Here is a 22,214-nt window from a genome sequence, read left to right as displayed (position 1 = left end):
CTGAACTGTTGTTCTGAAACTTTAGGGTTTCATAAACGAGGTAATGACACAGATACACACACAAACGCAGCGTTAATTGGAGCTTCCGGTCTATGTCGCCTTTAAGCTACAATCAGTCATCCTCTAACATCCATGTCAGAGACATCAGCAGTGTGGCAGCATTTTACAAAAATAGATGGCGATAAAGTCAAATGCAAAGTTTGCCAGCAACAGTTTGCATATCACAGCTCGACTACAAACATATTATATAAAACGGCAAGCTAATGTTGCGTTGTGTTGCTCAGTCGGTTTTGAGTACATGATCATATCAGAATTGCCATATTTCAATGTTTTAGTCTAATAATCATTGATTTGTTTTATAACTGCAGGCGCACTCACCTGCAACAACGGCAGCGATCTATTTGTGTCTTAGCTGCGAAGCTAAGCTCCTATGTTCAGTGTGACATGCACAGAGCCAAATAATCTAAATATTTCTCAACAGTTAATATTGCGCTGATATCAACGTAGTATAGTATAGTCAGTCAGTCAGTCAGTCAGTCAGTCATCATCATCTACCGCTTTATCCTCCACCAGAGGGTCGCGGGGGGTTAGGTAACTGGTGTTTTTGAACTTGTGGCCCAGGCCTCTTATTCATGTGTGGCCCAATGAGTTCAGATGCTATAAGGTGATGCTGAGACTAACATCCCAACCCTAAGTTGATCTGTACAAACTAAATAAAGAGAAGTAAAACAGGTGATTTTGTCAGAAATTGATGACTGCTGCTGCAAGAGTGGAGATCTTACTTATAAATGTACAAAGATGCATCAAGTTATCCAAAAAAAGTGGCTTATAGGAATGTAGAGAAAAGTTTAAAATAATGCAAATGAATAACCGGATAAAAGTCATTGTGAAAATTGATCTTTGCTAATTGTCAGACTGGTTGTTTGCTGGACTGCGCAAACATTAAGCTTAAATAACTAAATCAGATTCATTCTGAAGTATTCCATGCTGTGTATTCCATATTATGCTATATATATGTTTATCACTTCAACATTTTAAATCAATGCAAGATCTTTGATCTTTGTTTCAACTGTAGCTACTTTACAGTTCAAAACCTTGGTAAAAAAGCAAAGTACATCCATATTGTGTTCATGAAATGTAAAAATGAAACAAAAACAATTATGATTTGAAAGTCAAGGTGTAAGACTTTATTGTTCTGATGTTAAATGGCTGCACATTCTGCAAAACTCTATGGAGTTACAATGGACAAAAGGCAGTAGAACAAGATGGTGGTTGCAGGATCAGATTTAATAACTGGCCATGGTCCTCTCCAGCCAGTCGTTGAAGAGGCAGACCTGTGAATAAGAGACAGAGAGAAAGGTCAGCAGCAAATATATGACTGATTTAACTGGACACAAACTGTGAGTAAAAACCCAAACAGGTTTATTGATAAATGTTGAAAATAAAGATATACCTTGGCGTAGACACCAGGATGGTCCCTCTCAGCACATCCATAGCCCCAGGACACAACACCCTGCAGCTCACCGTTGCACACAACGGGACCACCAGAGTCACCCTGATGAAGAAAATAAAGAACGTAAACTCATACTGAAGATTCATAACAAGTATTTCATGCCTTTGTTTTTGTATTTTCTCATTGAATGCTGATTTACGTACCTGGCAAGAGTCCTTGCCTCCCTCCAGGTATCCAGCACAGAACATGGCGTCAGTGATCATGCCAGGGTAGGAGTTGTCACAGTCTCTTTCAGACAGGATGGGGATGTTCAGGCACTGCAGCTTGTTACCGTCAGCACCTACAAGGTGTGATACAAAAGTAAGTGAGAAAAGTGTTTAACACAGAGGAAAACAGCATTTCTTACACATATATAATCAGATTTCACTCACTGGAGCTCATGGTGTTTCCCCAGCCAGAGACTTTGCACATGGTGCCAGCAGGGGCACAGCTGGAGGGCAGAGCCACAGTCTTCACATACTGGTTGAGGGTGGCGGACCTGCTCAGCTTGATCAGCATGATGTCATTGTTAATGTTGTAGGAGCTGTAGTTGGGGTGACGGATGACACGGGAGGAGGAGATGAACTGCTCATTTCCCTCGCTGTACCTGATGTTGTGCTCGCCCAGACGCACCTCCACACGGCTGGAGTGGACAGAGAGAGAGAGAGAGAGAGAGAGGATAGTTTGCAGCTGAATGTCATGATGCTGCTCAAAATCATATTCATTCCTTCATTTATTTTATTCCCTCATACGATCAAAGAGTGACATACGACTTGTAGCAGTGAGCAGCAGACACAACCCAGTCCTTGCTGACCAGGGAGCCTCCACAGAAGTGGTAGCCAGAGTTCAGAGACACCGTATGGGCCTGGGAGTAGGGCTGGCACTCATACCCTCCGACGATCTTGTCGTCCTCGGTGGCAACTGAGAAACGCACAGAAAACCAACCAGTCAGTGAACAAGTGAATGAATGTATGTGTTGATTTACTTATTCAAAAGTCAACAAGCACAAAGACAAATGCTTACAGGCAGCTCCGATGAGCAGAACAAAGACCAGAGACCTCATGGTTGCTGTGTGATCCTGTCGATGAGAGGACTTCACCTGGAGCCCTGGTTGATATCAAAATTAACCCCTCCCTTTTCTCCACTCAACACACCTCCTACTTTAGTTTTGGACAAATCAGGATCCTAGAAATTAAAAAACCTGTGTAGCAGAAAAGCAAATATTTTTTGGACTGCAGCGGACTCTTTCATTACTGTCAAAGATACCAAGTTTTAGCTGGATACAACAACCCATGTTAGAGCAGAATCAAAAACTATAAATGTAATTCTTTCTGCTGTCACCAGGGGGCACTGTATTGAAACTGAATATTTTCATATCGACCTGTTCAGGGCCGGACTATCATCAATCCTAGCAAGTTTGGTTCAGATCGGACCTTCCATCGTGAAGTTATAAAAGTTTTGTTTCTCTGATGCGAAACACCAGAATTTTTGTGAACTTTGCCGCCCCCTATCTCGTGCGCCATGCAACATTTAAATTTTTAAGTTTGTTTTTTTGTCACAAAAAACAGAATTTGTATCTTTACCATGGCAACACTGTTAAACGATTTGTCATATTTATCACGCATCATCTACCATGTGTTTTGAGTGTTTTCATCCATTTTGATTTTGATACAATCATCTGTGTAAAAGTTATTCCCAAATTCGTAAATAAACTTTTTTTTGTGTACCTTCTTTCACCACAAGTAGGCACTGTTTTCAAACTTGACCGTTTTGAAGTTGTTTGAAGGTGATCGCACAAAAACTCAAGTTCAACTCAAGTTCGCATTCGCTAAAATCGCCAAAAAATGGCTGTTCAACCCAAGATGGCGGCCTTCCTGTAGGAATTACGGCAAAGTCCTCATTGACTTTTTGGACCATCCTGACATGATTAACATGTGTACCAAGTTTTGTTTATGTACGTGAAACACGACAAAAAGTCACCTGGTAAAAGCTGATTTGTGTTTTCGTAAGCGCCTCCCAGATCCAATTTTCAACACTTTTTCCAAGCGACTTTCACACGAGCGACCAAGCGACTTTCACACGGAAATGTCCACCAGGATTGATGTGGTCGCAAAAAGTTTGCGAGTTTTGGGGTATAGGAAAGGCCTCAAAAACTCGATTAATTTGAGAGAAAAATAATAATAAGAAGAATATTTTGCATTTCAATAGGGTTATTGCAACCTTGTTGCTCAAACCTTAACAATGGTCTACAACCCAACTCCTCTTGATTTGTGTGTTTATTACTGGTGTGTACTAAAGATGTATTCAATATATTAAAAATCACTATCACAGATTGGTGTGTGTGTAAATAAAATTATATGGTAAACAATTTTAAATTCAGCTTAATCGAGTAAAAGGAAAACTAATTTAAAGTCAACAATTCTTTGCTTGTGATAACTACAACTTTCTTAAATTAGCCCATCTGTTCCAATCTGTTTCAGAAGGTTTGGCTTATTTGTCGTAGGACTGTTTTTGCAGATAAGAAATTTCCATTGGTTACAGTTATTGTTTCTCTTCTTCATATTTGGGACTTTTGATCTAAAGTACACTCACTATATCTGTGTTTTGTGACAGTTAACCTTGACATGTGTGGAGTGGTGCTGTGAAGACCTGTGTGCAGCTCTGCAGATGGCCCGGTTCCCATCCACTGTCACACAGGAGAGACCCACGTGTCATTGTGTAGAACAGTCAACAGGCAAATAACACCAAGGAATGCTTGCAATTACACTGTTGTTGCCACTTTTCTTGTTTTATGAACAACCATATTGAGTTTGACTGTGACTGTTTCTTTACAGTGAGCTTATAGAGTTCGATATTTTATGTATATATATATATAAAAGAGTGTAACTGATTGTGAAGGATAAAAATCAGCAAGAATTATAACTGAAAAAAGCCATGAAGACTTTCACAGTTTTCTAACACGCAAAGCAAACGTACAGTCTGTGAAGTCTGAGTTGACCTGTGGTGTTTCTGATTTTCTATCCAATGACACGTGGGTTGGTCTCTCCTGTGTGACTGTGGTTGTGAACCAGGCCATCTGCAGAGCTGCACACATCATTTCTTATATTTACACACACACCAATCTGTGATAGTGACTTTTACTGTATTGAATACATCTTTAAAACACACCAGCAATAAACATACAAACCAGGAGCAGTTGGGTTTTCATGCAGAACATTGTTTCAGCTTGTTACTAATAATTAAAGCTTAATATATCTTGTCAAGACAAAGTTCGATTTTTTTTCTTGGAATGAGATAATATTCTGCAAAACTTTGTTTCCAAATTTTTTCTTCCCAGAAAAAGGACTTATTTTACTTTCTTAAAAATCAATTTTTTGGAGTAATATCATGCAGAAATTTGATACAATTATTTCAAAATTTCATTTAAATGCTTTTAAAAGATGATTCAAACTTTCTTCAAAAGTAGTTTAAATTATGTAAGTTTAAGTCTTTGAAGATAATGAAAGAGTCCGCTGTAATCCAAAAAAATATTTGCTTTTCTGCTACACAGGTTTTTTCATTTCCAGGATCCTGATTGGTCAAAATCTAAAGTAGGAGGTGTGTTGAGTAGAGAAGGGGGAGGGGTTAATTTCTTTATAAACCAGGGGTCCAGGTGAAGTCCTCTCATCTACAAGATCACACAGCAACCATGAGGTCTCTGGTCTTTGTTCTGCTCATCGGAGCTGCCTGTAAGCATTTGTCTTGTGCTTGTTGACTTTTGAATAAGTGAATCAACACATACATTCATTCACTTGTTCACTGACTGGTTGGTTTTCTGTGCGTTTCTCAGTTGCCACCGAGGACGACAAGATCGTCGGAGGGTATGAGTGCCAGCCCTACTCCCAGGCCCATACGGTGTCTCTGAACTCTGGCTACCACTTCTGTGGAGGCTCCCTGGTCAGCAAGGACTGGGTTGTGTCTGCTGCTCACTGCTACAAGTCGTATGTCACTCTTTGATCGTATGAGGGAATAAAATAAATGAAGGAATGAATATGATTTTGAGCAGCATCATGACATTCAGCTGCAAACTATCCTCCCTCCCTCTCTCTCTCTCTCTCTGTCCACTCCAGCCGTGTGGAGGTGCGTCTGGGCGAGCACAACATCAGGTACACCGAGGGAAATGAGCAGTTCATCTCCTCCTCCCGTGTCATCCGTCACCCCAACTACAGCTCCTACAACATTAACAATGACATCATGCTGATCAAGCTGAGCAAGTCTGCCACCCTCAACCAGTATGTGAAGACTGTGGCTCTGCCCTCCAGCTGTGCCCCTGCTGGCACCATGTGCAAAGTCGCTGGCTGGGGAAACACCATGAGCTCCTGTGAGTAAAATCTGATTATTTATGTGTAAGAAATGCTGTTTTCCTCTGTGTTAAACACTTTTCTCACATACTTTTGTATCACACCTTGTAGCTGCTGACAAGAACAAGCTGCAGTGCCTGAACATCCCCATCCTGTCTGATAGAGACTGTGACAACTCCTACCCTGGCATGATCACTGACGCCATGTTCTGCGCTGGATACCTGGAGGGAGGCAAGGACTCTTGCCAGGTACGTAAATCAGCATTCAATGAGAAAATACAGAAACAAAGGCATGAAATACTTGTTATGAATCTTCAGTGTGAGTTTACACTCTTCATTTTCTTCGTCAGGGTGACTCTGGTGGCCCTGTTGTGTGCAACGGTGAGCTGCAGGGTGTTGTGTCCTGGGGCTATGGATGTGCTGAGAGGGACCATCCTGGTGTCTACGCCAAGGTATATCTTTATTTTCAACATTTATCATTAAACCTGTTTGGGTTTTTACTTACAGTTTGTGTCCAGTTAAATCAGTCATATATTTGCTGTTGACTTTCTCTCTGTCTCTTATTCACAGGTCTGCCTCTTCAACGACTGGCTGGAGAGGACCATGGCCAGTTATTAAATCTGATCCTGCAACCACCATCTTGTTCTACTGCTTTTTGTCCATCATTCTAACTCCATAGAATTTTGTAGAATGTGCAGCCATTTAACATCAGAACCAATAAAGTCTTACACCTTGACTTTCAAATCATAATTGTTTTGTTTTATTTTTAATAGCTTTGCTTTTTTACCAAGGTCTTGAACTGTACAGTAGCTACAGTTGAAACAAAGATCTTCCATTGATTTAAAATGTTGAAGTGATAATCTTCATATATACTGCATAAGCATAATACAGAATGCACAGCGTGGCTCTGATTTTATTACCACTAATACATGTTTGCGCACTGCAGTAAACCACCAGTCTGAGAATTAGCATTGATCATTTTTCACCACAATGACTTCACTTTTTTATGTTTTACTTTTTTTCATTTGTGTTATTTACTGTTACTGTTATGGCGCCACCATACAAGGTCCAATCTGAAGCAAACTTGGTATGAATGATTACCATCTTGCCCTGAAGACGTCCATGTTGAATTATTACTTCACCCCGCAGAGTGGGAGTGAAGTATTGTTTTTGGTGGCTCTGTGTGTCTGTTTGTTTGTTTGTGTTTCAGCACTTGCCACACTTGCCAATTTGAGCGGCAGAGGTCAAAACACATTGTAGATTATTTATTGGTAGTAAATATCATGACTCAATTTATAAATTGTGTTACCATGGAAGCGTAGCCAAGTCAAATGTTTGTGAAAATTATTATAACTTTAAATCAACAGCCCCTACAGCTGGTTTCACCTATACATATGCAATTTGGCACAAATGTCTATCAAATTGAATAGTGTGGTTGGCTGGTGACTGTTCAAAACTCAACAAGCAGAAAGACAGCTCTGATGAGCAGAACAAAGACCAGAGACCAATGGCGTAACTATAGGTGGCACAGCCAACGGGACCACGCGGATGGGGGCCTGTTAGGAATGGCAGGCCAGGGATTTTTAGTTTATGCTATTCCACCACTCAATATAGTAGCATAGCGCCAGAACAGTAGACCTTGTAATCTACTGCTCTGGCACTATGCTACTCTAGAGCAAAATACTGCTCTCCGTTATGGGGAAGGCCATGCCATGCTGAACTTAATACCTCTTGCCGTATCATAAAAGGAGCGCTGAAACCTACACCCCTATCAGCACTATACTGGCTAGCAGGTATTGCACCACCTCCTATCCATCGAGAAACTCACACCAGACCTCAGAAGTTTCTACAAGAGCAAGACCCAAGACACCCTTTACACCATTACCAAGATATACGAAAAAGACTCAAGTCCAGAAAGAGTTTCATGGATGTACAGAACATAAACCGTAAGGACTCTGCCAAATACAGACTAGACTGTCCCTCATGGTACTCACCTGCCCAGAAGGGAATAGGTTGCCCTGAGCGAGGAGCGGAGTAGGCAGAACTAGGGACAACCTACTGAAATGGGGACCGACAAACTCAGCTGAGTGTTGTTGTGGTCATCCGAAACAAACTATTGAAGACATTCTCCGCGAGTGCGAACTGTGTCCACATATCACCAATCACAACCTACATGAAACCAACCAAGAAGCCCTGAACTGGTTGCAGCAATGGCACAACAAGATATGATGATGACCCCTCAATAATAATGCATGGGTGAAGAAAGTGAGAGATTGCGGGCACCTATCAATGAAAAGTGAACTCCATGAGTCCTCTCAGTTACATTTTTGAGTCTGTGTGGTGTATGAGCAGTGGAAACTTAACAGCACCATTGATGCACAACTGGAGAAGGACGTGCATAAAGCCGTGCTATTAGCGAGTGAATGTAACATGAACCCTGGCTACCTATAATCTATCCTATCAGGGACACAGGGAAATATTGGGACAACTAAACAGTGTAAAATGTTTTGTTGACCCTGTGCTGCAAGAGCTGATCAAATGGCCTTTAGGGGTCAGTTAAATACCTCAGCCCCACCTTCCAGAACGAGCTCTCATACACATTGTCACAGCGTATTCAGCAGGACATCACATCATAATAAACCAATCCTTTTTTCAGTGATTATAGATTATGGACTATGGTGGTGGGCTGCTGTTCCTTGTGTGACATGCTACCTTTTCAAGTCACTGCCAATCTTATAATTCATTGTGCGGTGTCATTGAAGGGAGTTGATTGTGTATGTAAGACATATAGTGTACAGTATATGGTAAGAATAAGGCTGTTCTCTGCAGTAAAATCATCATTTGTTGTGGTTTATGCAGATTGTCTATCTGATCAGTTTAGTATGGCAGTGTGATTTTTTTTTAATTGTCGCTGCTCTATAGACTTCATATACAATTGTTTGCCTATTTATCAAGTAGTGCTGTTGTAAATTTGTTTTTTGTCACTGTCAGTGGTCATTTCAGCACCACTGTGACACTGAACAGCTCCTCTGCTCCTCTATCTGTGCTTTCCATTTTTCTGATCGCTTCCCCTTTGATCTCTCCTCTCTACTTTCCCAATGCAATAGCTGCAGTAAAATCCACATTGTTGTTTAATATATACCATTTACAGTGTGTGTGTTCATTATTAGTAAATTGTATGTACTGCAAGGGCCCATCATTACTATGTTACGTTACTGCCAGAGACCTTCACCTGGAGCCCTGGTTTATAAAGGAAAGAACCCTCTTCCAATTCTCTACTCAACACACCTCCTTCTTTAGTTTTGGACCAATCAGCATCAGGATCCTGGAAAAGAAAGACCTGTATACCAGAAAAGCAAATATGTTATTTGACTAAAGCAGACTCTTTCATTATCTTCAAAGACTTAAACTTACATAATTTCAACTTCTTTTGAAGAAAGTTTTAATCATCTTTTAAAGCATTTTAATGTACTTGTCAAATGTCAAATTTCTGCATGATCATTGTATGACAGATTATAGGGATCTCAGGTGGCAGCAATCACTTCAGTGTGTCAGGTCAGGACACTGTTATACTGTTTCGATGAGTGCATTAAGAAGAGTCCTTCACTACAGTTCAAGCTGTTTATCAAGATTTGTGTGAGGGTGTGTGGTTGCTGCAATACAAGCACAACACAATATTGACTTAAGTAAAACTAATCAATTATCAGCACATAAACAGGGATTAACAATACAGCAACGTGGACTTCTCTGGTTGTTGCTAGTTAGCAGCTAGCTCCAAGTCACTCATTAGTGACTAATTAGTCGTCACACCACGAACAAGATAGAAAAAAAACAACTGCCAGGTCATCAAACAGACCCATGGACAAACCCAAACACTAACAAAATGCAACACACAAGCAAAACATCGCAACTTACGGCTTCATGGATACACACACCACAGAGATCTCTCGAGAACGGTGCGTTCAAGGACCTCAGCAGGGTGGGAATTCCCATGTGCTGTGATTAGAGAAACTTCCCTTTCCCGAGACAGCTCCGACTGAGGGATCCCGAGGCGTTCCCAGGCCAGAGTGGAGATTTAATCTCTCCACCTTGTCCTAGGTCTACCCCGAGGCCTCCGCCCATCTGGACGTGCCTGGTACACCTCCCTTGGGAGGCGTCCAGGAGGCATCCTCACCAGATGCCCGAACCACCTCAATTGGCTCCTTTCAACGTGAAGGAGCAGCGACTCTACTCCAAGCTCCTCCCTGATGACTGAGCTTCCTGCCCTATGTCTAAGGGAAAAGCCAACCACCCTCCTGAGGAATCCCATTTTGGCTGCTTGCACCCGCGATCTCGTTCTTTTGGTCATGACCCAACCTTCATGACCATAGGTGAGGGTAGGAACGAAGATTGACCGGTAGATCGATAGCTTTGCCTTCCAGCTCAGCTCTCTTTTCGTCACAACTCTGCGGTAAAGTGAATGCAACACTGCACCAGCCACTCCGATTCTCTGGCCCATCTCCCGCTCACTCATAAACAAGACCCCGAGATACTTGAACTCCTTCACCTGGGGCAAGGAGTCATTCCCGACCTGGAGAAGGCAATCCACCGGTTTCCTGCTAAGAGCCATGGCCTCAGACTTAGAGGTGCTAATCTTCATCCCGACAGGTCACAGGCCGACGAAGCCACGAGGACCACATCATCTGCAAAAAGCAGCGACGAGATCTCAAGCCCGCCAAACCATAACCCCCCACGACTACGCCTTGATATCCTGTCCATGAAAATCACGAACAGGATTGGTGATACAGTGCAACCCTGGCGAAGGCCAACACCCACTGGAAACAGGCTTGATTTAGTGCCGAGAACCCGGACACAGCTCATACTTTGGGCATATAGGGATTGGATGGCCCTAAGTAGTGCCCCCCACACCCCATACTCCCGCAGCACCTCCCACAGTATCTCCCGGGGAACCCGATCATACGCCTTCTACAGGTCCACAAAACAAATGTAGACTGGATGGGCGTACTTCCAGGCCTCCTCCAAGATCCCTGCAAGAGTAAAGAGCTGGTCCGTTGTTCCACGACCAGGATGGAATCCGCATTGTCATTGTTCCTCTTTCCCCCACAGCGAGCCAGCTTCTCCCGCCTGGGTCCAGTACGGCGAGACCCCCGACCTTCACTGCCACCCATATGGCGGTGTACCCGACCCCGGTCGGTCTCCCTGCAGGTGGTGGGTCCACAGGAGGATGACGAAGAGGCCATGGGACTTTTTCGGGCTGTGCCCGGCCGGACCCTGTGGTAGACCCGGCCATCAGGCGCTCGCTCACGGGCCCTCCGTCTGGGCCTGGCTCCAGGTGGGGGCCCTGGGCTTCCTCCCGGCAGGGTCACTCTCTTCATCTTTCCTTGTTTCATGAGATCTTTTTGAACCATTCTTTGTCAGGCCCCTCCTCTGAGTACAATTTGCCTTGGGAGACCCTACCAGGAGCACTAGGCTCCAGACAACACAGCTCTCAGGATCATAGGGACACTCAAACCTCTCCACCACGATAAAGTGATGGTTCCCGGAGAAGTTTTTCATGATATTACTGCAAAAATAGATTTTTGCGAAAGTAAAGTAAGTCTTGTTTCAGGGAAATATATCTTCTTTTTTGCCTAAAAATAAAGAAAAAAATCTTGGCAAGGAGATTTTGCAAATGTAATCTCATTCCAAGAAAAAAAATATATAACTTTGTCTTCACAAGATATTACAGCTTACATTAAGCCTTAATACCAGTAACAAGCTTAAACAATGGTTTGCAACCCAACTGCTCCTGATTTGTGCGTTTATTATTGGTGTGTATTAAAGACGTATTCAATACAGTAAAAATCACAATCCCAGATTCTAAGATTCATTCTAAAAAAAATTATCTTCAGCTTAATCAAGTAAATGGAAAACCTATTTAAAGTCAACATTTCTTTGCTAGTGATAACTACAACAGTGGCTGATAACTAGAAAATTACAATGTATTTAACAATATTTGGCTTATTTCTCGAAGGGCTGTTTTTGCAGACACATTCTCTTGATTACAGTTAGTTTTTCTCTTCTTCATATTTGAGACTTGTTTTAAAGTAGAGATGTTTTTTGGGACATTTAACCTTGACATGTATGGAATGGTGCTGTGAAGACTTGTGTGCAGCTCTGCAGATGGCCTGGTTCACAACCACAGTCACACAGGAGAGACCAATCCATATGTCATTGGATAGCAAATCAGAAACACCACAGGTTAACTCAGACTTCACAGACTGTACATTTGCTTTGTGTTAGTAAACTGTGAAAGTTTTCATGGCTTTTTTTCAGTTATAATTATTGCTGAATTGTATCCTTCACTATCAGTTACACTCTTTTTTTATATATGTAAAATATCTAACTCTATAAGCTCACTGTAAAAAACAGTCACAGTCAAACTCAATATGGTTGTTCATAAAACAAGATAAGTGGTAGCAACAGTGTAATTGCTAGCATTCCTTGGTGTTATTTGCCTGTTGACTGTTCTACACAATGACACGTGGGTCTCTCCTGTGTGACGGTGGATGGGAACCGGGCCATCTGCAGAGCTGCACACAGGTCTTCACCACTCCACTCGACACATGTCAAGGTTAACTATCACAAAACACACATATAGTGAGTGTACTTTAAATCAAAAGTCCCAAATATGAAGAAGAGAAACAATAATTGTAACCAATGGAAATGTCTTATCTGCAAAAACAGTCCTACGCCAAATAAGCCAAACATTCTGAAACAGATTGAAATGATCTTGCTTTAAGAAAAGGGATCTGCCAGTGGGGTAAATACTAAAAACAATACTTAAAATGTGCTTGTAAATCTACAGCCACTTTCAGACTGTAATCTGCCTTAAATGAGAAAAAAACTGGCTTAATTTAATAAAATTGTACTTATCTGTCATGTATAAAATGTTGACTTAAAATTCATTTTTCCTTTCCTTTCCTTTGTAATTGTAAATATTTAACTTAGAATTTCTATATGTATACACATCTGTGATAGTGACTCTTACTGTATTAAACACTTCCATAATACACGCCAGTAATTAACACATAAACCCGGACTTTTCAGGACCCTGATTGGTCAAAATCTAAAGTAGGAGGTGTGTTGCATAGAGAAGGGGGAGGGGTTAATTTCTATATAAACCAGGTGAAGTCCTCTCATCGACAGGATCACACAGCAACCATGAGGTCTCTGGTCTTTGTTCTGCTCATCGGAGCTGCCTGTAAGCATTTGTCTTTGTGCTTGTTGACTTTTGAATAAGTGAATCAACACATACATTCATTCACTTGTTCACTGACTGGTTGGTTTTCTGTGCATTTTTCAGTTGCCACCGAGGACGACAAGATCGTCGGAGGGTATGAGTGCCAGCCCTACTCCCAGGCCCATACGGTGTCTCTGAATTCTGGCTACCACTTCTGTGGAGGCTCCCTGGTCAGCAAGGACTGGGTTGTGTCTGCTGCTCACTGCTACAAGTCGTATGTCACTCTTTGATCGTATGAGGGAATAAATTAAATGAAGGAATGAATATGATTTTGAGCAGCATCATGACATTCAGCTGCAAACTATCCTCTCTCTCTGTCCACTCCAGCCGTGTGGAGGTGCGTCTGGGCGAGCACAACATCAGGGTCAACGAGGGAAATGAGCAGTTCATCTCCTCCTCCCGTGTCATCCGTCACCCCAACTACAGCTCCTACAACATTAACAATGACATCATGCTGATCAAGCTGAGCAAGTCCGCCACCCTCAACCAGTATGTGAAGACTGTGGCTCTGCCCTCCAGCTGTGCCCCTGCTGGCACCATGTGCAAAGTCGCTGGCTGGGGAAACACCATGAGCTCCTGTGAGTGAAATCTGATTATTTATGTGTAAGAAATGCTGTTTTCCTCTGTGTTAAACACTTTTCTCACGTACTTTTGTATCACACCTTGTAGCTGCTGACAGTAACAAGCTGCAGTGCCTGAACATCCCCATCCTGTCTGAAAGAGACTGTGACAACTCCTACCCTGGCATGATCACTGACGCCATGTTCTGCGCTGGATACCTGGAGGGAGGCAAGGACTCTTGCCAGGTACGTAAATCAGCATTCAATGAGAAAATACAGAAACAAAGTCATGAAATACTTGTTATGAATCTTCAGTGTGAGTTTACGCTCTTTATTTTCTTCGTCAGGGTGACTCTGGTGGCCCCGTTGTGTGCAACGGTGAGCTGCAGGGTGTTGTGTCTTGGGGCTATGGATGTGCCGAGAGGGACCATCCTGGTGTCTACGCCAAGGTATATCTTTATTTCACAGTTTGTACGTATCCAGTTAAATCAGTCATATATTTGCTGTTGACTTTCTCTCTGTCTCTTATTCACAGGTCTGCCTCTTCAACGACTGGCTGGAGAGGACCATGGCCAGTTATTAAATCTGATCCTGCGACCACCATCTTGTTCTACTGCCTTTTGTCCATCATTCTAACTCCAATGTTGTTGTAAAGTTTTGAAGAATGTGCATTTAACATCAGAACCAATAAAGTCTTACACCTTGACTTTCAAATCATGTTCCACTTCATCTCTTTCCTTTTTCATCTTTACTGTACATACACCAGTCAAAGGTTTGGATACAACTTCTCATTCAATGGTTTTCTTTATTTTTTCCTTTTATACATTGTAAATTAATGTATTATCTTTGCATACTCTTGACATTCTTTCAATCAGCTTCATGAGGTAGTCACCAGGAATGGTTTTTAACAGTCTTGAAGGAGTTCCCAGAGCTTTCCTTCATATTTGAGACCATCAGTTGAGTATTGCAGAGGTAGGGTTGGTATAAAGGTCTATAGTGAATAGCCATATTTGACTACTATTCTTATCCATATTACACAAAACAAAGCGAAATGACAGTCCATCATTACTTTAAAACATGAAGGTCAGTCGAACATAATGTATCCTCAAACGCAATAATGACACTGGCTCTCAAGAGGACCGTCCCAGGAAAAGAAGACCAAGAGTTACGTCTGCTGCAGAGGATACGTTCATCAGAGTTACCAGCCTCAGAAACCGCCCCTCAGATTACAGCCCACATGAATGGTTCACAGAGTTCTAGAAGCAGACACATCTCAACATCAACTGTTCAGAGGACACTGTGTGAATCAGGCCTTTATGGTTTGAAATGTCTGCAAATAAGCCACAAGAGAACTGCTTGGGCCAAAAAACACAAGGACACTATGGACACTAGACCAGTGGAAATCTGTCCTTTGGTCTGATGAGTCAAAATTTGAAATTTTTGGTTCAACCCGCCATGTCGTTATGAGACGCAGAAAAAGTGAGTGGATGTCCTCTACATGTGTGGTTCCCACTGTGAAGCATGGAGGAGCAGGTGCGATGGTATGGGGGTGTAATTGGCTATTGCTGGTAATTTATTCAAAATCCATGGCACACTTAACCAGCATGGCTCCCACAGCATTCTGCAGCGACATGACATCCCATCTGGTTTGTGCTTAGTGTGACCATCATTTGTTTTTCAACAGGACAGTAACTTTAAACACACCTCCAGGCTAATTGAAAGGCTATTTGACCAAGAAATAGAGTGATGCAGTGTTGTGTCAGATGACCTGGCCTCTGCAGTCGCCTGACCTAAACCCATCATTGGGATGAGCTGAATCGAGTGAAGGAAAACCAGCCAACAACATTGTCATTACATAAATACTGCATAATACAGAGTACTCATTACACAATACTTCAGAGTGAAACTGATTTTACTAGCACTAATAAATGTTGTGTAGTGTAGTAAACTAGTTCTTTAAATATTTTATTCTGGAAATTAAAACTCTGAAAACCTCTTTCCCACTATTTTTTTCCGGATCCATTGATGCATCTTTGTGACTTTGTAAGTATCTCCACTCTTGCAGCAGCAGTCATCACAAAAAAAAATCACGTTTTCTTTATCTTTTTCAGCTTGTGCAGATCAATTTATGATTTGGAAATGGCGATGCTTAGCATCTGTACCTATAAGGCCACACCTGAATTAATAAAAGGCCTGTCACAAGATAAAGAACACCAATTAACTGGGGTATCTTTTTGTGTTCAGTTAGGAAATAATCCACAGTAAAAATGAATCCCAGGCATCAGGGAGTGTGCACAATGCTCTTGGCCCATAAGTAAATAAACGGAAATAAGTCACAACACACTTACATGCATATGTGGCAGACTGGTGGTAGGTGAGAGCAAACTGACAACACCACCTCAGGGAATTTCACCCCGAGGAAATGACTAAATAAAATCAGTAATTCAGCCCACGTAAGGCCTCACCCTAGACTAAGGACATAGATTCAAAAAGCACTTGAGATGAGACGTAATTCCAAAAGTAAGCAAATATTTTATTCCCAATTATTAAGAATAACCATCAATAAACATATTAATGTGGGACACTGTATTTACACAGATGACTCTACCTGCCCGCAAAGCTCAGCTTAACAAAACATGAAGCCTGGGCCAGGGCTGGGGGCCTAGTGCTGCTGGAGAAAGTCTGAGAAGAAAAAGGGATCCTAATGTACACCATAGTGATTACCGTCAACCATCCGGATGACACCCAAGTGCTGTATAGTTGAGGGACCAATGATGGACACCACCACCAGGGGACCAGCCGCTATCTGCCCCACATCTCCTGCCCTGCAAGGAGACAATAACATGCACAAACACAATCTAAATAATGTAGCCCTCTTGTGGGCGTTTGCTTCAGCTGACAAAGTATAATAAACAAAATGCCACAAGCAATTAAAACCATATGAAAACCTAGGAAAGCAAATAGACGTCACAATAAAGTGACTTGTGTCCTAGGTAGCTGTCACGTGACAAATGAACGAGGACCTGAGGACGGACGCACAGTTGAGTGAGTTGTGAACTAATCATTTCTGTTTCCTGTCCTGCTGACTGAGCTTATGCAGCTGCCTGCCATGTGGTGAAGGAAGGTACTGCATGAAAATGAAAAATCCTACAAGTACATTCTACACTCATTCATTAAGGCAGTGGTTCTCAGACTTTTTACACCAAGTACAACCTGAGAAAATATTAAACTCTCAAAGTAACACCATTATCACCAACGTTAAAACACAGTGGTGTAAAAAGGCCGAGAAAGTCAGCTACGGACATTTCACAGGATGAAGAATTGCTCTCTCTTTATCCTCTTCTTCCTCACATGTACTTCACACACTGGTATAGCGGAATTTGTTAAGTGACAATAATTATTAGTATTCCATTTGTCATTATTATTACTATTTTTTGTTATTAAACTTTTTTTATTTAAAGAAAAACATTTTTTATACATGCTCTTAAGTTTGTTTACAGTTTCTTTAGTCAAGAAAGAAAAAATCACTTCATTACAAAAACACCCACATTCTTTTCCGTCACAGTACTCCTATACCAGTTCTGGACTGGCAGGGAATTTAAGAATCCAAAAATAAGAAGTGGTACTGATGACTAAAAAAAATAAAAATAGTATAAATAAAATAGACAATAACAGCTGCTCCACATTTACCTGTCCTCATTTACAACCTTTGCTGCAAACAACATCTTATAATAGAGTTATAATAACTGTGATGGCAAAAACAACAACACAAATGGTAATAATTGTAGATTAAATAAGATAATCTGCTGTATACATGTATAACTCTCTATTTACTTAAACAAAGAACGAAAATGTAACCTGATGAGTGGAGTCAAAAACTAGATCTATCACATTACCCAGTAACTTGTCTTAAAAATATAAAGTTTATCCAGGTTTTCCAGTATCTCCCAAACTTATCTTGTTCAAGCCTGAGAATGAATGTTAGCTTCTCCATTATAAAAATATCCTGAACCACTTTGATCCAGTCCTCGACTGTAGGAGAATCTTTTACCAACCATTTCCTCCTAATTGCTTTCTTACTCGCTAATAATAGGATATTATACAAATATTGGTCTTCAGACCCCTTCACAGTGTCCGGTCTTAATCCCAGACATAAAGACATAAACTCTGATGGAATCACTATTTTCATATTTTTTTCCATGGTCAATTTAATTTCTTTTCAATATTTTGAAATGACCGGGCAGTCCCAAAACACATGTTGCCTTATTCTCGCCACAGGATCTCCAACAGGATGTACTTGCTCCCCGAGAAATCCTTTGAGCTGGAACTCTAAGAACTATTACTATTTTTTGTGTCATTTGTTTAATTTTCTACAGGTCAAACTTCCTCAGCTCCACTCCGATTGCAGATGATATTGTAATCTATAGTGTGAATAGGGGACAGGTGGAAGAGAGCCTAGAGAGGTGGAGGTCTACACTAGAGTAGAGGAATGAAGTTTAGTAGAAGACAGATGATCTCTGTGCTAGGAGTATAGGTGTAGAGAAAGTGGATGAGTTCAAAGACCTGGGGTCTTTGAGACAGTGGCACTGTCAGGAAGAAAAGAGGAAGACCACAGAAAAGGTTCATGGATGTTATGAATGAGGACAGTTGGTGTAACGGAGGAGGACACAAGGAGGAGAATATGGAGGGCAGATGATCTGCTGTGGCGACCCCTTGATGGAGAAGCCAAAAGAAGAAGGAGAAGTATAAGAAGAAGGTATATAATCTCCAATCCAGAAAGTGGTTATTATCAGTTTTTAAAGAAAGAATAGAAGTAGAAGAATTTTTGATTTTTACAAAAACCTTTTTACACGACAACATGTAATGGGTGTGTTAAAGACATCTTTAGAAATATCAAAATAAACAGATCAGTCACAAAGAAAATGTGCAAATTAAAGTTTTTCCATTAACAACAGAAGGAAGTTTTTATAGCACCATATATTTTTAAAGGTTTCCACATGTCATCATTTTATAAAAACTGAATTCCAGCCTCAGTCTGCATTTGATGCTACAGCACCACACTAAGGCTGCTTTTTGACCTGCACCATTTTCCATTTTATTTTTCCTGGTGACGTAAATTGCCATCTTGGCTTCAACAGAAATAAAATTTAATAGCTGCCACTTTTTTGGATTACTTTTCTTGTACCTTGCACCATAAATAAAACTAGCAATAGTAAAAGTTTCAAACAAAAGAAAAACATTGGTTAAAAGAGTGCAGAGTGCAGTGAGTCTCTTACACTCGCTAAAAACATGAAACACTGTCTCATGAAGGAGACAGAAGGGTCACTGGTTTTGAAACAGCAGGATTAATCACAGAGATAAAAGCATTTGAGGCGATGGCACCGTGTAAAATTCTCCACATCTCCACTCAGTTGGTTGGTCCACACAGTGGGTGCTCTGTCACAGTCCCTTCTTATTGATGACTTTTATGCAGGTGTGACAGAGTTTTTCTGTCAGCTGTGTATCTGCTGTGCATCTGCTAAATGACATGTAATGTAATGTAACTGCAGTGAAATCATCATTTGTTGTGGTTTATGCAGATTGTCTATCTGATCAGTTTAGTATGGTAGTGTGTTTTTTTTAATTGTCGCTGCACGCTTCAGTCTCATTGTGCTCTATAGACTTCATATTATACAATTATTTGCCTATTTATCAAGTAGGAGTGGTGTTGTGAAGCTGTTTTTTGCCACAGTCAGTTGTCATTTCAGCACCACTGTGACACTGAACAGCTCTTCTGCTCCTCTCAGCTCTCTGTGCTTTCCATGGTTCTGATCGCTTCCCGTTTGACCTCTCCTCTCTACTTTTCCAATGCGATAGCTGCAGTAAAATCCACATTGTTGTTTAATATATGCCATTTACAGTGTGTGTGTTCATTATTAGTAACTCGCATGTACAAGGACCCATCATTACTATGTTATGTTACTGCCAGAGACCTTCATCCGGAGCCCTGGTTTATAAAGGAAATAACCTCTCCCCCTTCTCTCTTCAACACGCCTCCTTTTTTAGTTTTGGACCAATCAGGATCAGGGTCCTGGAAAAGAAAAACCTGTACACCAGAAAAGCAAATATGTTATTTGAAAGCAGTGGACTCTTTCGTTATCTTCAAAGACTTACATAATTTCAACTTCTTTTGAAGAAAGTTTCAATCATCTTTTAAAAGCATTTTAGTGTATTCATTGTGTCAAATGTCTGCATGATAGCACTGCAAAAATCGATGTTTGAGAAAGTGAAGTAAGTCTTGTTTCTGGGAAATGTATATTTCATGGCTTTTTTTCATTTATAATTCTTGCTGATTTTTATCCTTCACATTCAGTTACACTCTTTTTTATATATATATAAAATATCTAACTCTACAAGCGCACTGTAAAAAACAGTCACAGTCAAACTCAATATGGTTGTTCATAAAACAAGAAAAGTGGCAGCAACAGTGTAATTGCTAGCATTCCTTGGTGTTATTTGCCTGTTGACTGTTCTACACAATGACACGTGGGTCTCTCCTGTGTGACGGTGGATGGGAACCGGGCCATCTGCAGAGCTGCACACAGGTCTTCACCACTCCACTCCACACATGTCAAGGTTAACAGTCACAAAACACACATATAGTGAGTGTAATTTAAATCAAAAGTCCCAAATATGAAGAAGAGAAACAATAATTGTAACCAATGGAAATGTCTTATCTGCAAAACAGTCTGTCAACAAATAACCCAAACATTCTGAAACAGATTGAAATGATCTTGTTTTAAGAAAAGGGATCTGCCAGTGGGGTAAGTAAATACTAAAAACAATAATTAAAATGAGCTTGTAAATCTACAGCCACTTTCAGACCTTAATGTGCCTTAAAAGAGAAAAAAACTGGTTTTAATAAAGTTGTAGTTATCTGTCCATTTCCTATCCTTTCTTTTCCTGATTAAGCAGATTTTTTTAGCTGAGAATTTCTATATGTATACACATCTGTGATAGTGACTCTTACTGTATTAAACACTTCCATAATACACACCAGTAATTAACACATAAACCCGGACTTTTCAGGACCCTGATTGGTCAAAATCTAAAGTAGGAGGTGTGTTGCGTAGAGAAGGGGGAGGGGTTAATTTCTATATAAACCAGGGGTCCAGGTGAAGTCCTCTCATCGACAGGATCACACAGCAACCATGAGGTCTCTGGTTTTTGTTCTGCTCATCGGAGCTGCCTGTAAGCGTTTGTCTTTGTGCTTGTTGACTTTTGAATAAGTGAATCAACACATACATTCATTCACTTGTTCACTGACTGGTTGGTTTTCTGTGTATTTCTCAGTTGCCACCGAGGACGACAAGATTGTCGGAGGGTATGAGTGCCAGCCCTACTCCCAGGCCCATACGGTGTCTCTGAACTCTGGCTACCACTTCTGTGGAGGCTCCCTGGTCAGCAAGGACTGGGTTGTGTCTGCTGCTCACTGCTACAAGTCGTATGTCACTCTTTGATCGTATGAGGGAATAAAATAAATGAAGGAATGAATATGATTTTGAGCAGCATCATGACATTCAGCTGCAAACTTTCCTCTCTCTGTCCACTCCAGCCGTGTGGAGGTGCGTCTGGGCGAGCACAACATCAGGGTCAACGAGGGAAATGAGCAGTTCATCTCCTCCTCCCGTGTCATCCGTCACCCCAACTACAGCTCCTACAACATTAACAATGACATCATGCTGATCAAGCTGAGCAAGTCCGCCACCCTCAACCAGTATGTGAAGACTGTGGCTCTGCCCTCCAGCTGTGCCCCTGCTGGCACCATGTGCAAAGTCGCTGGCTGGGGAAACACCATGAGCTCCTGTGAGTGAAATCTGATTATTTATGTGTAAGAAATGCTGTTTTCCTCTGTGTTAAACACTTTTCTCACGTACTTTTGTATCACACCTTGTAGCTGCTGACAGTAACAAGCTGCAGTGCCTGAACATCCCCATCCTGTCTGAAAGAGACTGTGACAACTCCTACCCTGGCATGATCACTGACGCCATGTTCTGCGCTGGATACCTGGAGGGAGGCAAGGACTCTTGCCAGGTACGTAAATCAGCATTCAATGAGAAAATACAGAAACAAAGTCATGAAATACTTGTTATGAATCTTCAGTGTGAGTTTACGCTCTTTATTTTCTTCGTCAGGGTGACTCTGGTGGCCCTGTTGTGTGCAACGGTGAGCTGCAGGGTGTTGTGTCCTGGGGCTATGGATGTGCTGAGAGGGACCATCCTGGTGTCTACGCCAAGGTATATCTTTATTTCACAGTTTGTACGTATCCAGTTAAATCAGTCATATATTTGTGGTTGACTTTCTCTCTGTCTCTTATTCACAGGTCTGCCTCTTCAACGACTGGCTGGAGAGGACCATGGCCAGTTATTAAATCTGATCCTGCGACCACCATCTTGTTCTACTGCCTTTTGTCCATCATTCTAACTCCAATGTTGTTGTAAAGTTTTGAAGAATGTGCATTTAACATCAGAACCAATAAAGTCTTACACCTTGACTTTCAAA

The 22,214-nt window shown here is 41.4% G+C and overlaps 4 protein-coding genes across 4 annotated transcripts; 3 read left to right on the top strand and 1 right to left on the bottom strand.

Moving 5' to 3' along the window:
- Positions 1-1,164: 1,164 nt before the first annotated feature.
- Positions 1,165-2,602, bottom strand: LOC122774785 (trypsin-1-like). The gene is made up of 6 exons (XM_044034301.1): positions 2,516-2,602; positions 2,263-2,413; positions 1,885-2,135; positions 1,657-1,793; positions 1,454-1,555; positions 1,165-1,334 (listed from the first exon to the last, which is right to left on the bottom strand). Exons 1-6 carry the CDS (start codon positions 2,553-2,555, stop codon positions 1,287-1,289), a joined length of 729 nt encoding a protein of 242 aa, XP_043890236.1. The 5' UTR covers positions 2,556-2,602; the 3' UTR covers positions 1,165-1,286.
- A 2,533-nt stretch (positions 2,603-5,135) lies between these two features.
- Positions 5,136-6,575, top strand: LOC122774782 (trypsin-1-like). Its single transcript, XM_044034299.1, has 6 exons — positions 5,136-5,220; positions 5,322-5,472; positions 5,602-5,852; positions 5,944-6,080; positions 6,182-6,283; positions 6,402-6,575. The coding sequence occupies exons 1-6, from the start codon at positions 5,181-5,183 to the stop codon at positions 6,447-6,449; spliced, it is 729 nt and encodes a 242-aa protein (XP_043890234.1). The 5' UTR covers positions 5,136-5,180; the 3' UTR covers positions 6,450-6,575.
- A 6,425-nt stretch (positions 6,576-13,000) lies between these two features.
- LOC122774786 (trypsin-1) lies at positions 13,001-14,387 on the top strand. Its single transcript, XM_044034302.1, has 6 exons — positions 13,001-13,074; positions 13,177-13,327; positions 13,441-13,691; positions 13,783-13,919; positions 14,021-14,122; positions 14,209-14,387. Exons 1-6 carry the CDS (start codon positions 13,035-13,037, stop codon positions 14,254-14,256), a joined length of 729 nt encoding a protein of 242 aa, XP_043890237.1. The 5' UTR covers positions 13,001-13,034; the 3' UTR covers positions 14,257-14,387.
- Positions 14,388-20,831: 6,444 nt separating this feature from the next.
- LOC122774788 (trypsin-1) lies at positions 20,832-22,214 on the top strand. The gene is made up of 6 exons (XM_044034305.1): positions 20,832-20,903; positions 21,006-21,156; positions 21,268-21,518; positions 21,610-21,746; positions 21,848-21,949; positions 22,036-22,214. The coding sequence occupies exons 1-6, from the start codon at positions 20,864-20,866 to the stop codon at positions 22,081-22,083; spliced, it is 729 nt and encodes a 242-aa protein (XP_043890240.1). The 5' UTR covers positions 20,832-20,863; the 3' UTR covers positions 22,084-22,214.

Source organism: Solea senegalensis, linkage group LG9, assembly GCF_019176455.1.
Source record: "Solea senegalensis isolate Sse05_10M linkage group LG9, IFAPA_SoseM_1, whole genome shotgun sequence".
Classification (NCBI taxonomy): Eukaryota; Metazoa; Chordata; class Actinopteri; order Pleuronectiformes; family Soleidae; genus Solea; species Solea senegalensis.
This window is presented reverse-complemented; position numbering and strand designations above follow the sequence as displayed.

What these genes read in the sequence shown, in the direction of transcription:
- LOC122774786 (XM_044034302.1), top strand. Translation starts at nt 13,035, where the DNA reads ATGAGGTCTCTGGTCTTTGTTCTGCTCATCGGAGCTGCCT. An exon ending in TCTGCTCATCGGAGCTGCCT is followed by an intron (nt 13,075 to 13,176) that starts GTAAGCATTTGT and finishes TGCATTTTTCAG; the next exon opens with TTGCCACCGAGGACGACAAG. An exon ending in GGGAAACACCATGAGCTCCT is followed by an intron (nt 13,692 to 13,782) that starts GTGAGTGAAATC and finishes CACACCTTGTAG; the next exon opens with CTGCTGACAGTAACAAGCTG.
- LOC122774782 (XM_044034299.1), top strand. Translation starts at nt 5,181, where the DNA reads ATGAGGTCTCTGGTCTTTGTTCTGCTCATCGGAGCTGCCT. An exon ending in TCTGCTCATCGGAGCTGCCT is followed by an intron (nt 5,221 to 5,321) that starts GTAAGCATTTGT and finishes TGCGTTTCTCAG; the next exon opens with TTGCCACCGAGGACGACAAG. An exon ending in GAGGCAAGGACTCTTGCCAG is followed by an intron (nt 6,081 to 6,181) that starts GTACGTAAATCA and finishes TTTCTTCGTCAG; the next exon opens with GGTGACTCTGGTGGCCCTGT.
- LOC122774788 (XM_044034305.1), top strand. Translation starts at nt 20,864, where the DNA reads ATGAGGTCTCTGGTTTTTGTTCTGCTCATCGGAGCTGCCT. An exon ending in TCTGCTCATCGGAGCTGCCT is followed by an intron (nt 20,904 to 21,005) that starts GTAAGCGTTTGT and finishes TGTATTTCTCAG; the next exon opens with TTGCCACCGAGGACGACAAG. An exon ending in ATCCTGGTGTCTACGCCAAG is followed by an intron (nt 21,950 to 22,035) that starts GTATATCTTTAT and finishes TCTTATTCACAG; the next exon opens with GTCTGCCTCTTCAACGACTG.
- LOC122774785 (XM_044034301.1), bottom strand. Translation starts at nt 2,555, where the DNA reads ATGAGGTCTCTGGTCTTTGTTCTGCTCATCGGAGCTGCCT. An exon ending in GCTGCTCACTGCTACAAGTC is followed by an intron (nt 2,136 to 2,262) that starts GTATGTCACTCT and finishes TGTCCACTCCAG; the next exon opens with CCGTGTGGAGGTGCGTCTGG. An exon ending in GGGAAACACCATGAGCTCCA is followed by an intron (nt 1,794 to 1,884) that starts GTGAGTGAAATC and finishes CACACCTTGTAG; the next exon opens with GTGCTGACGGTAACAAGCTG.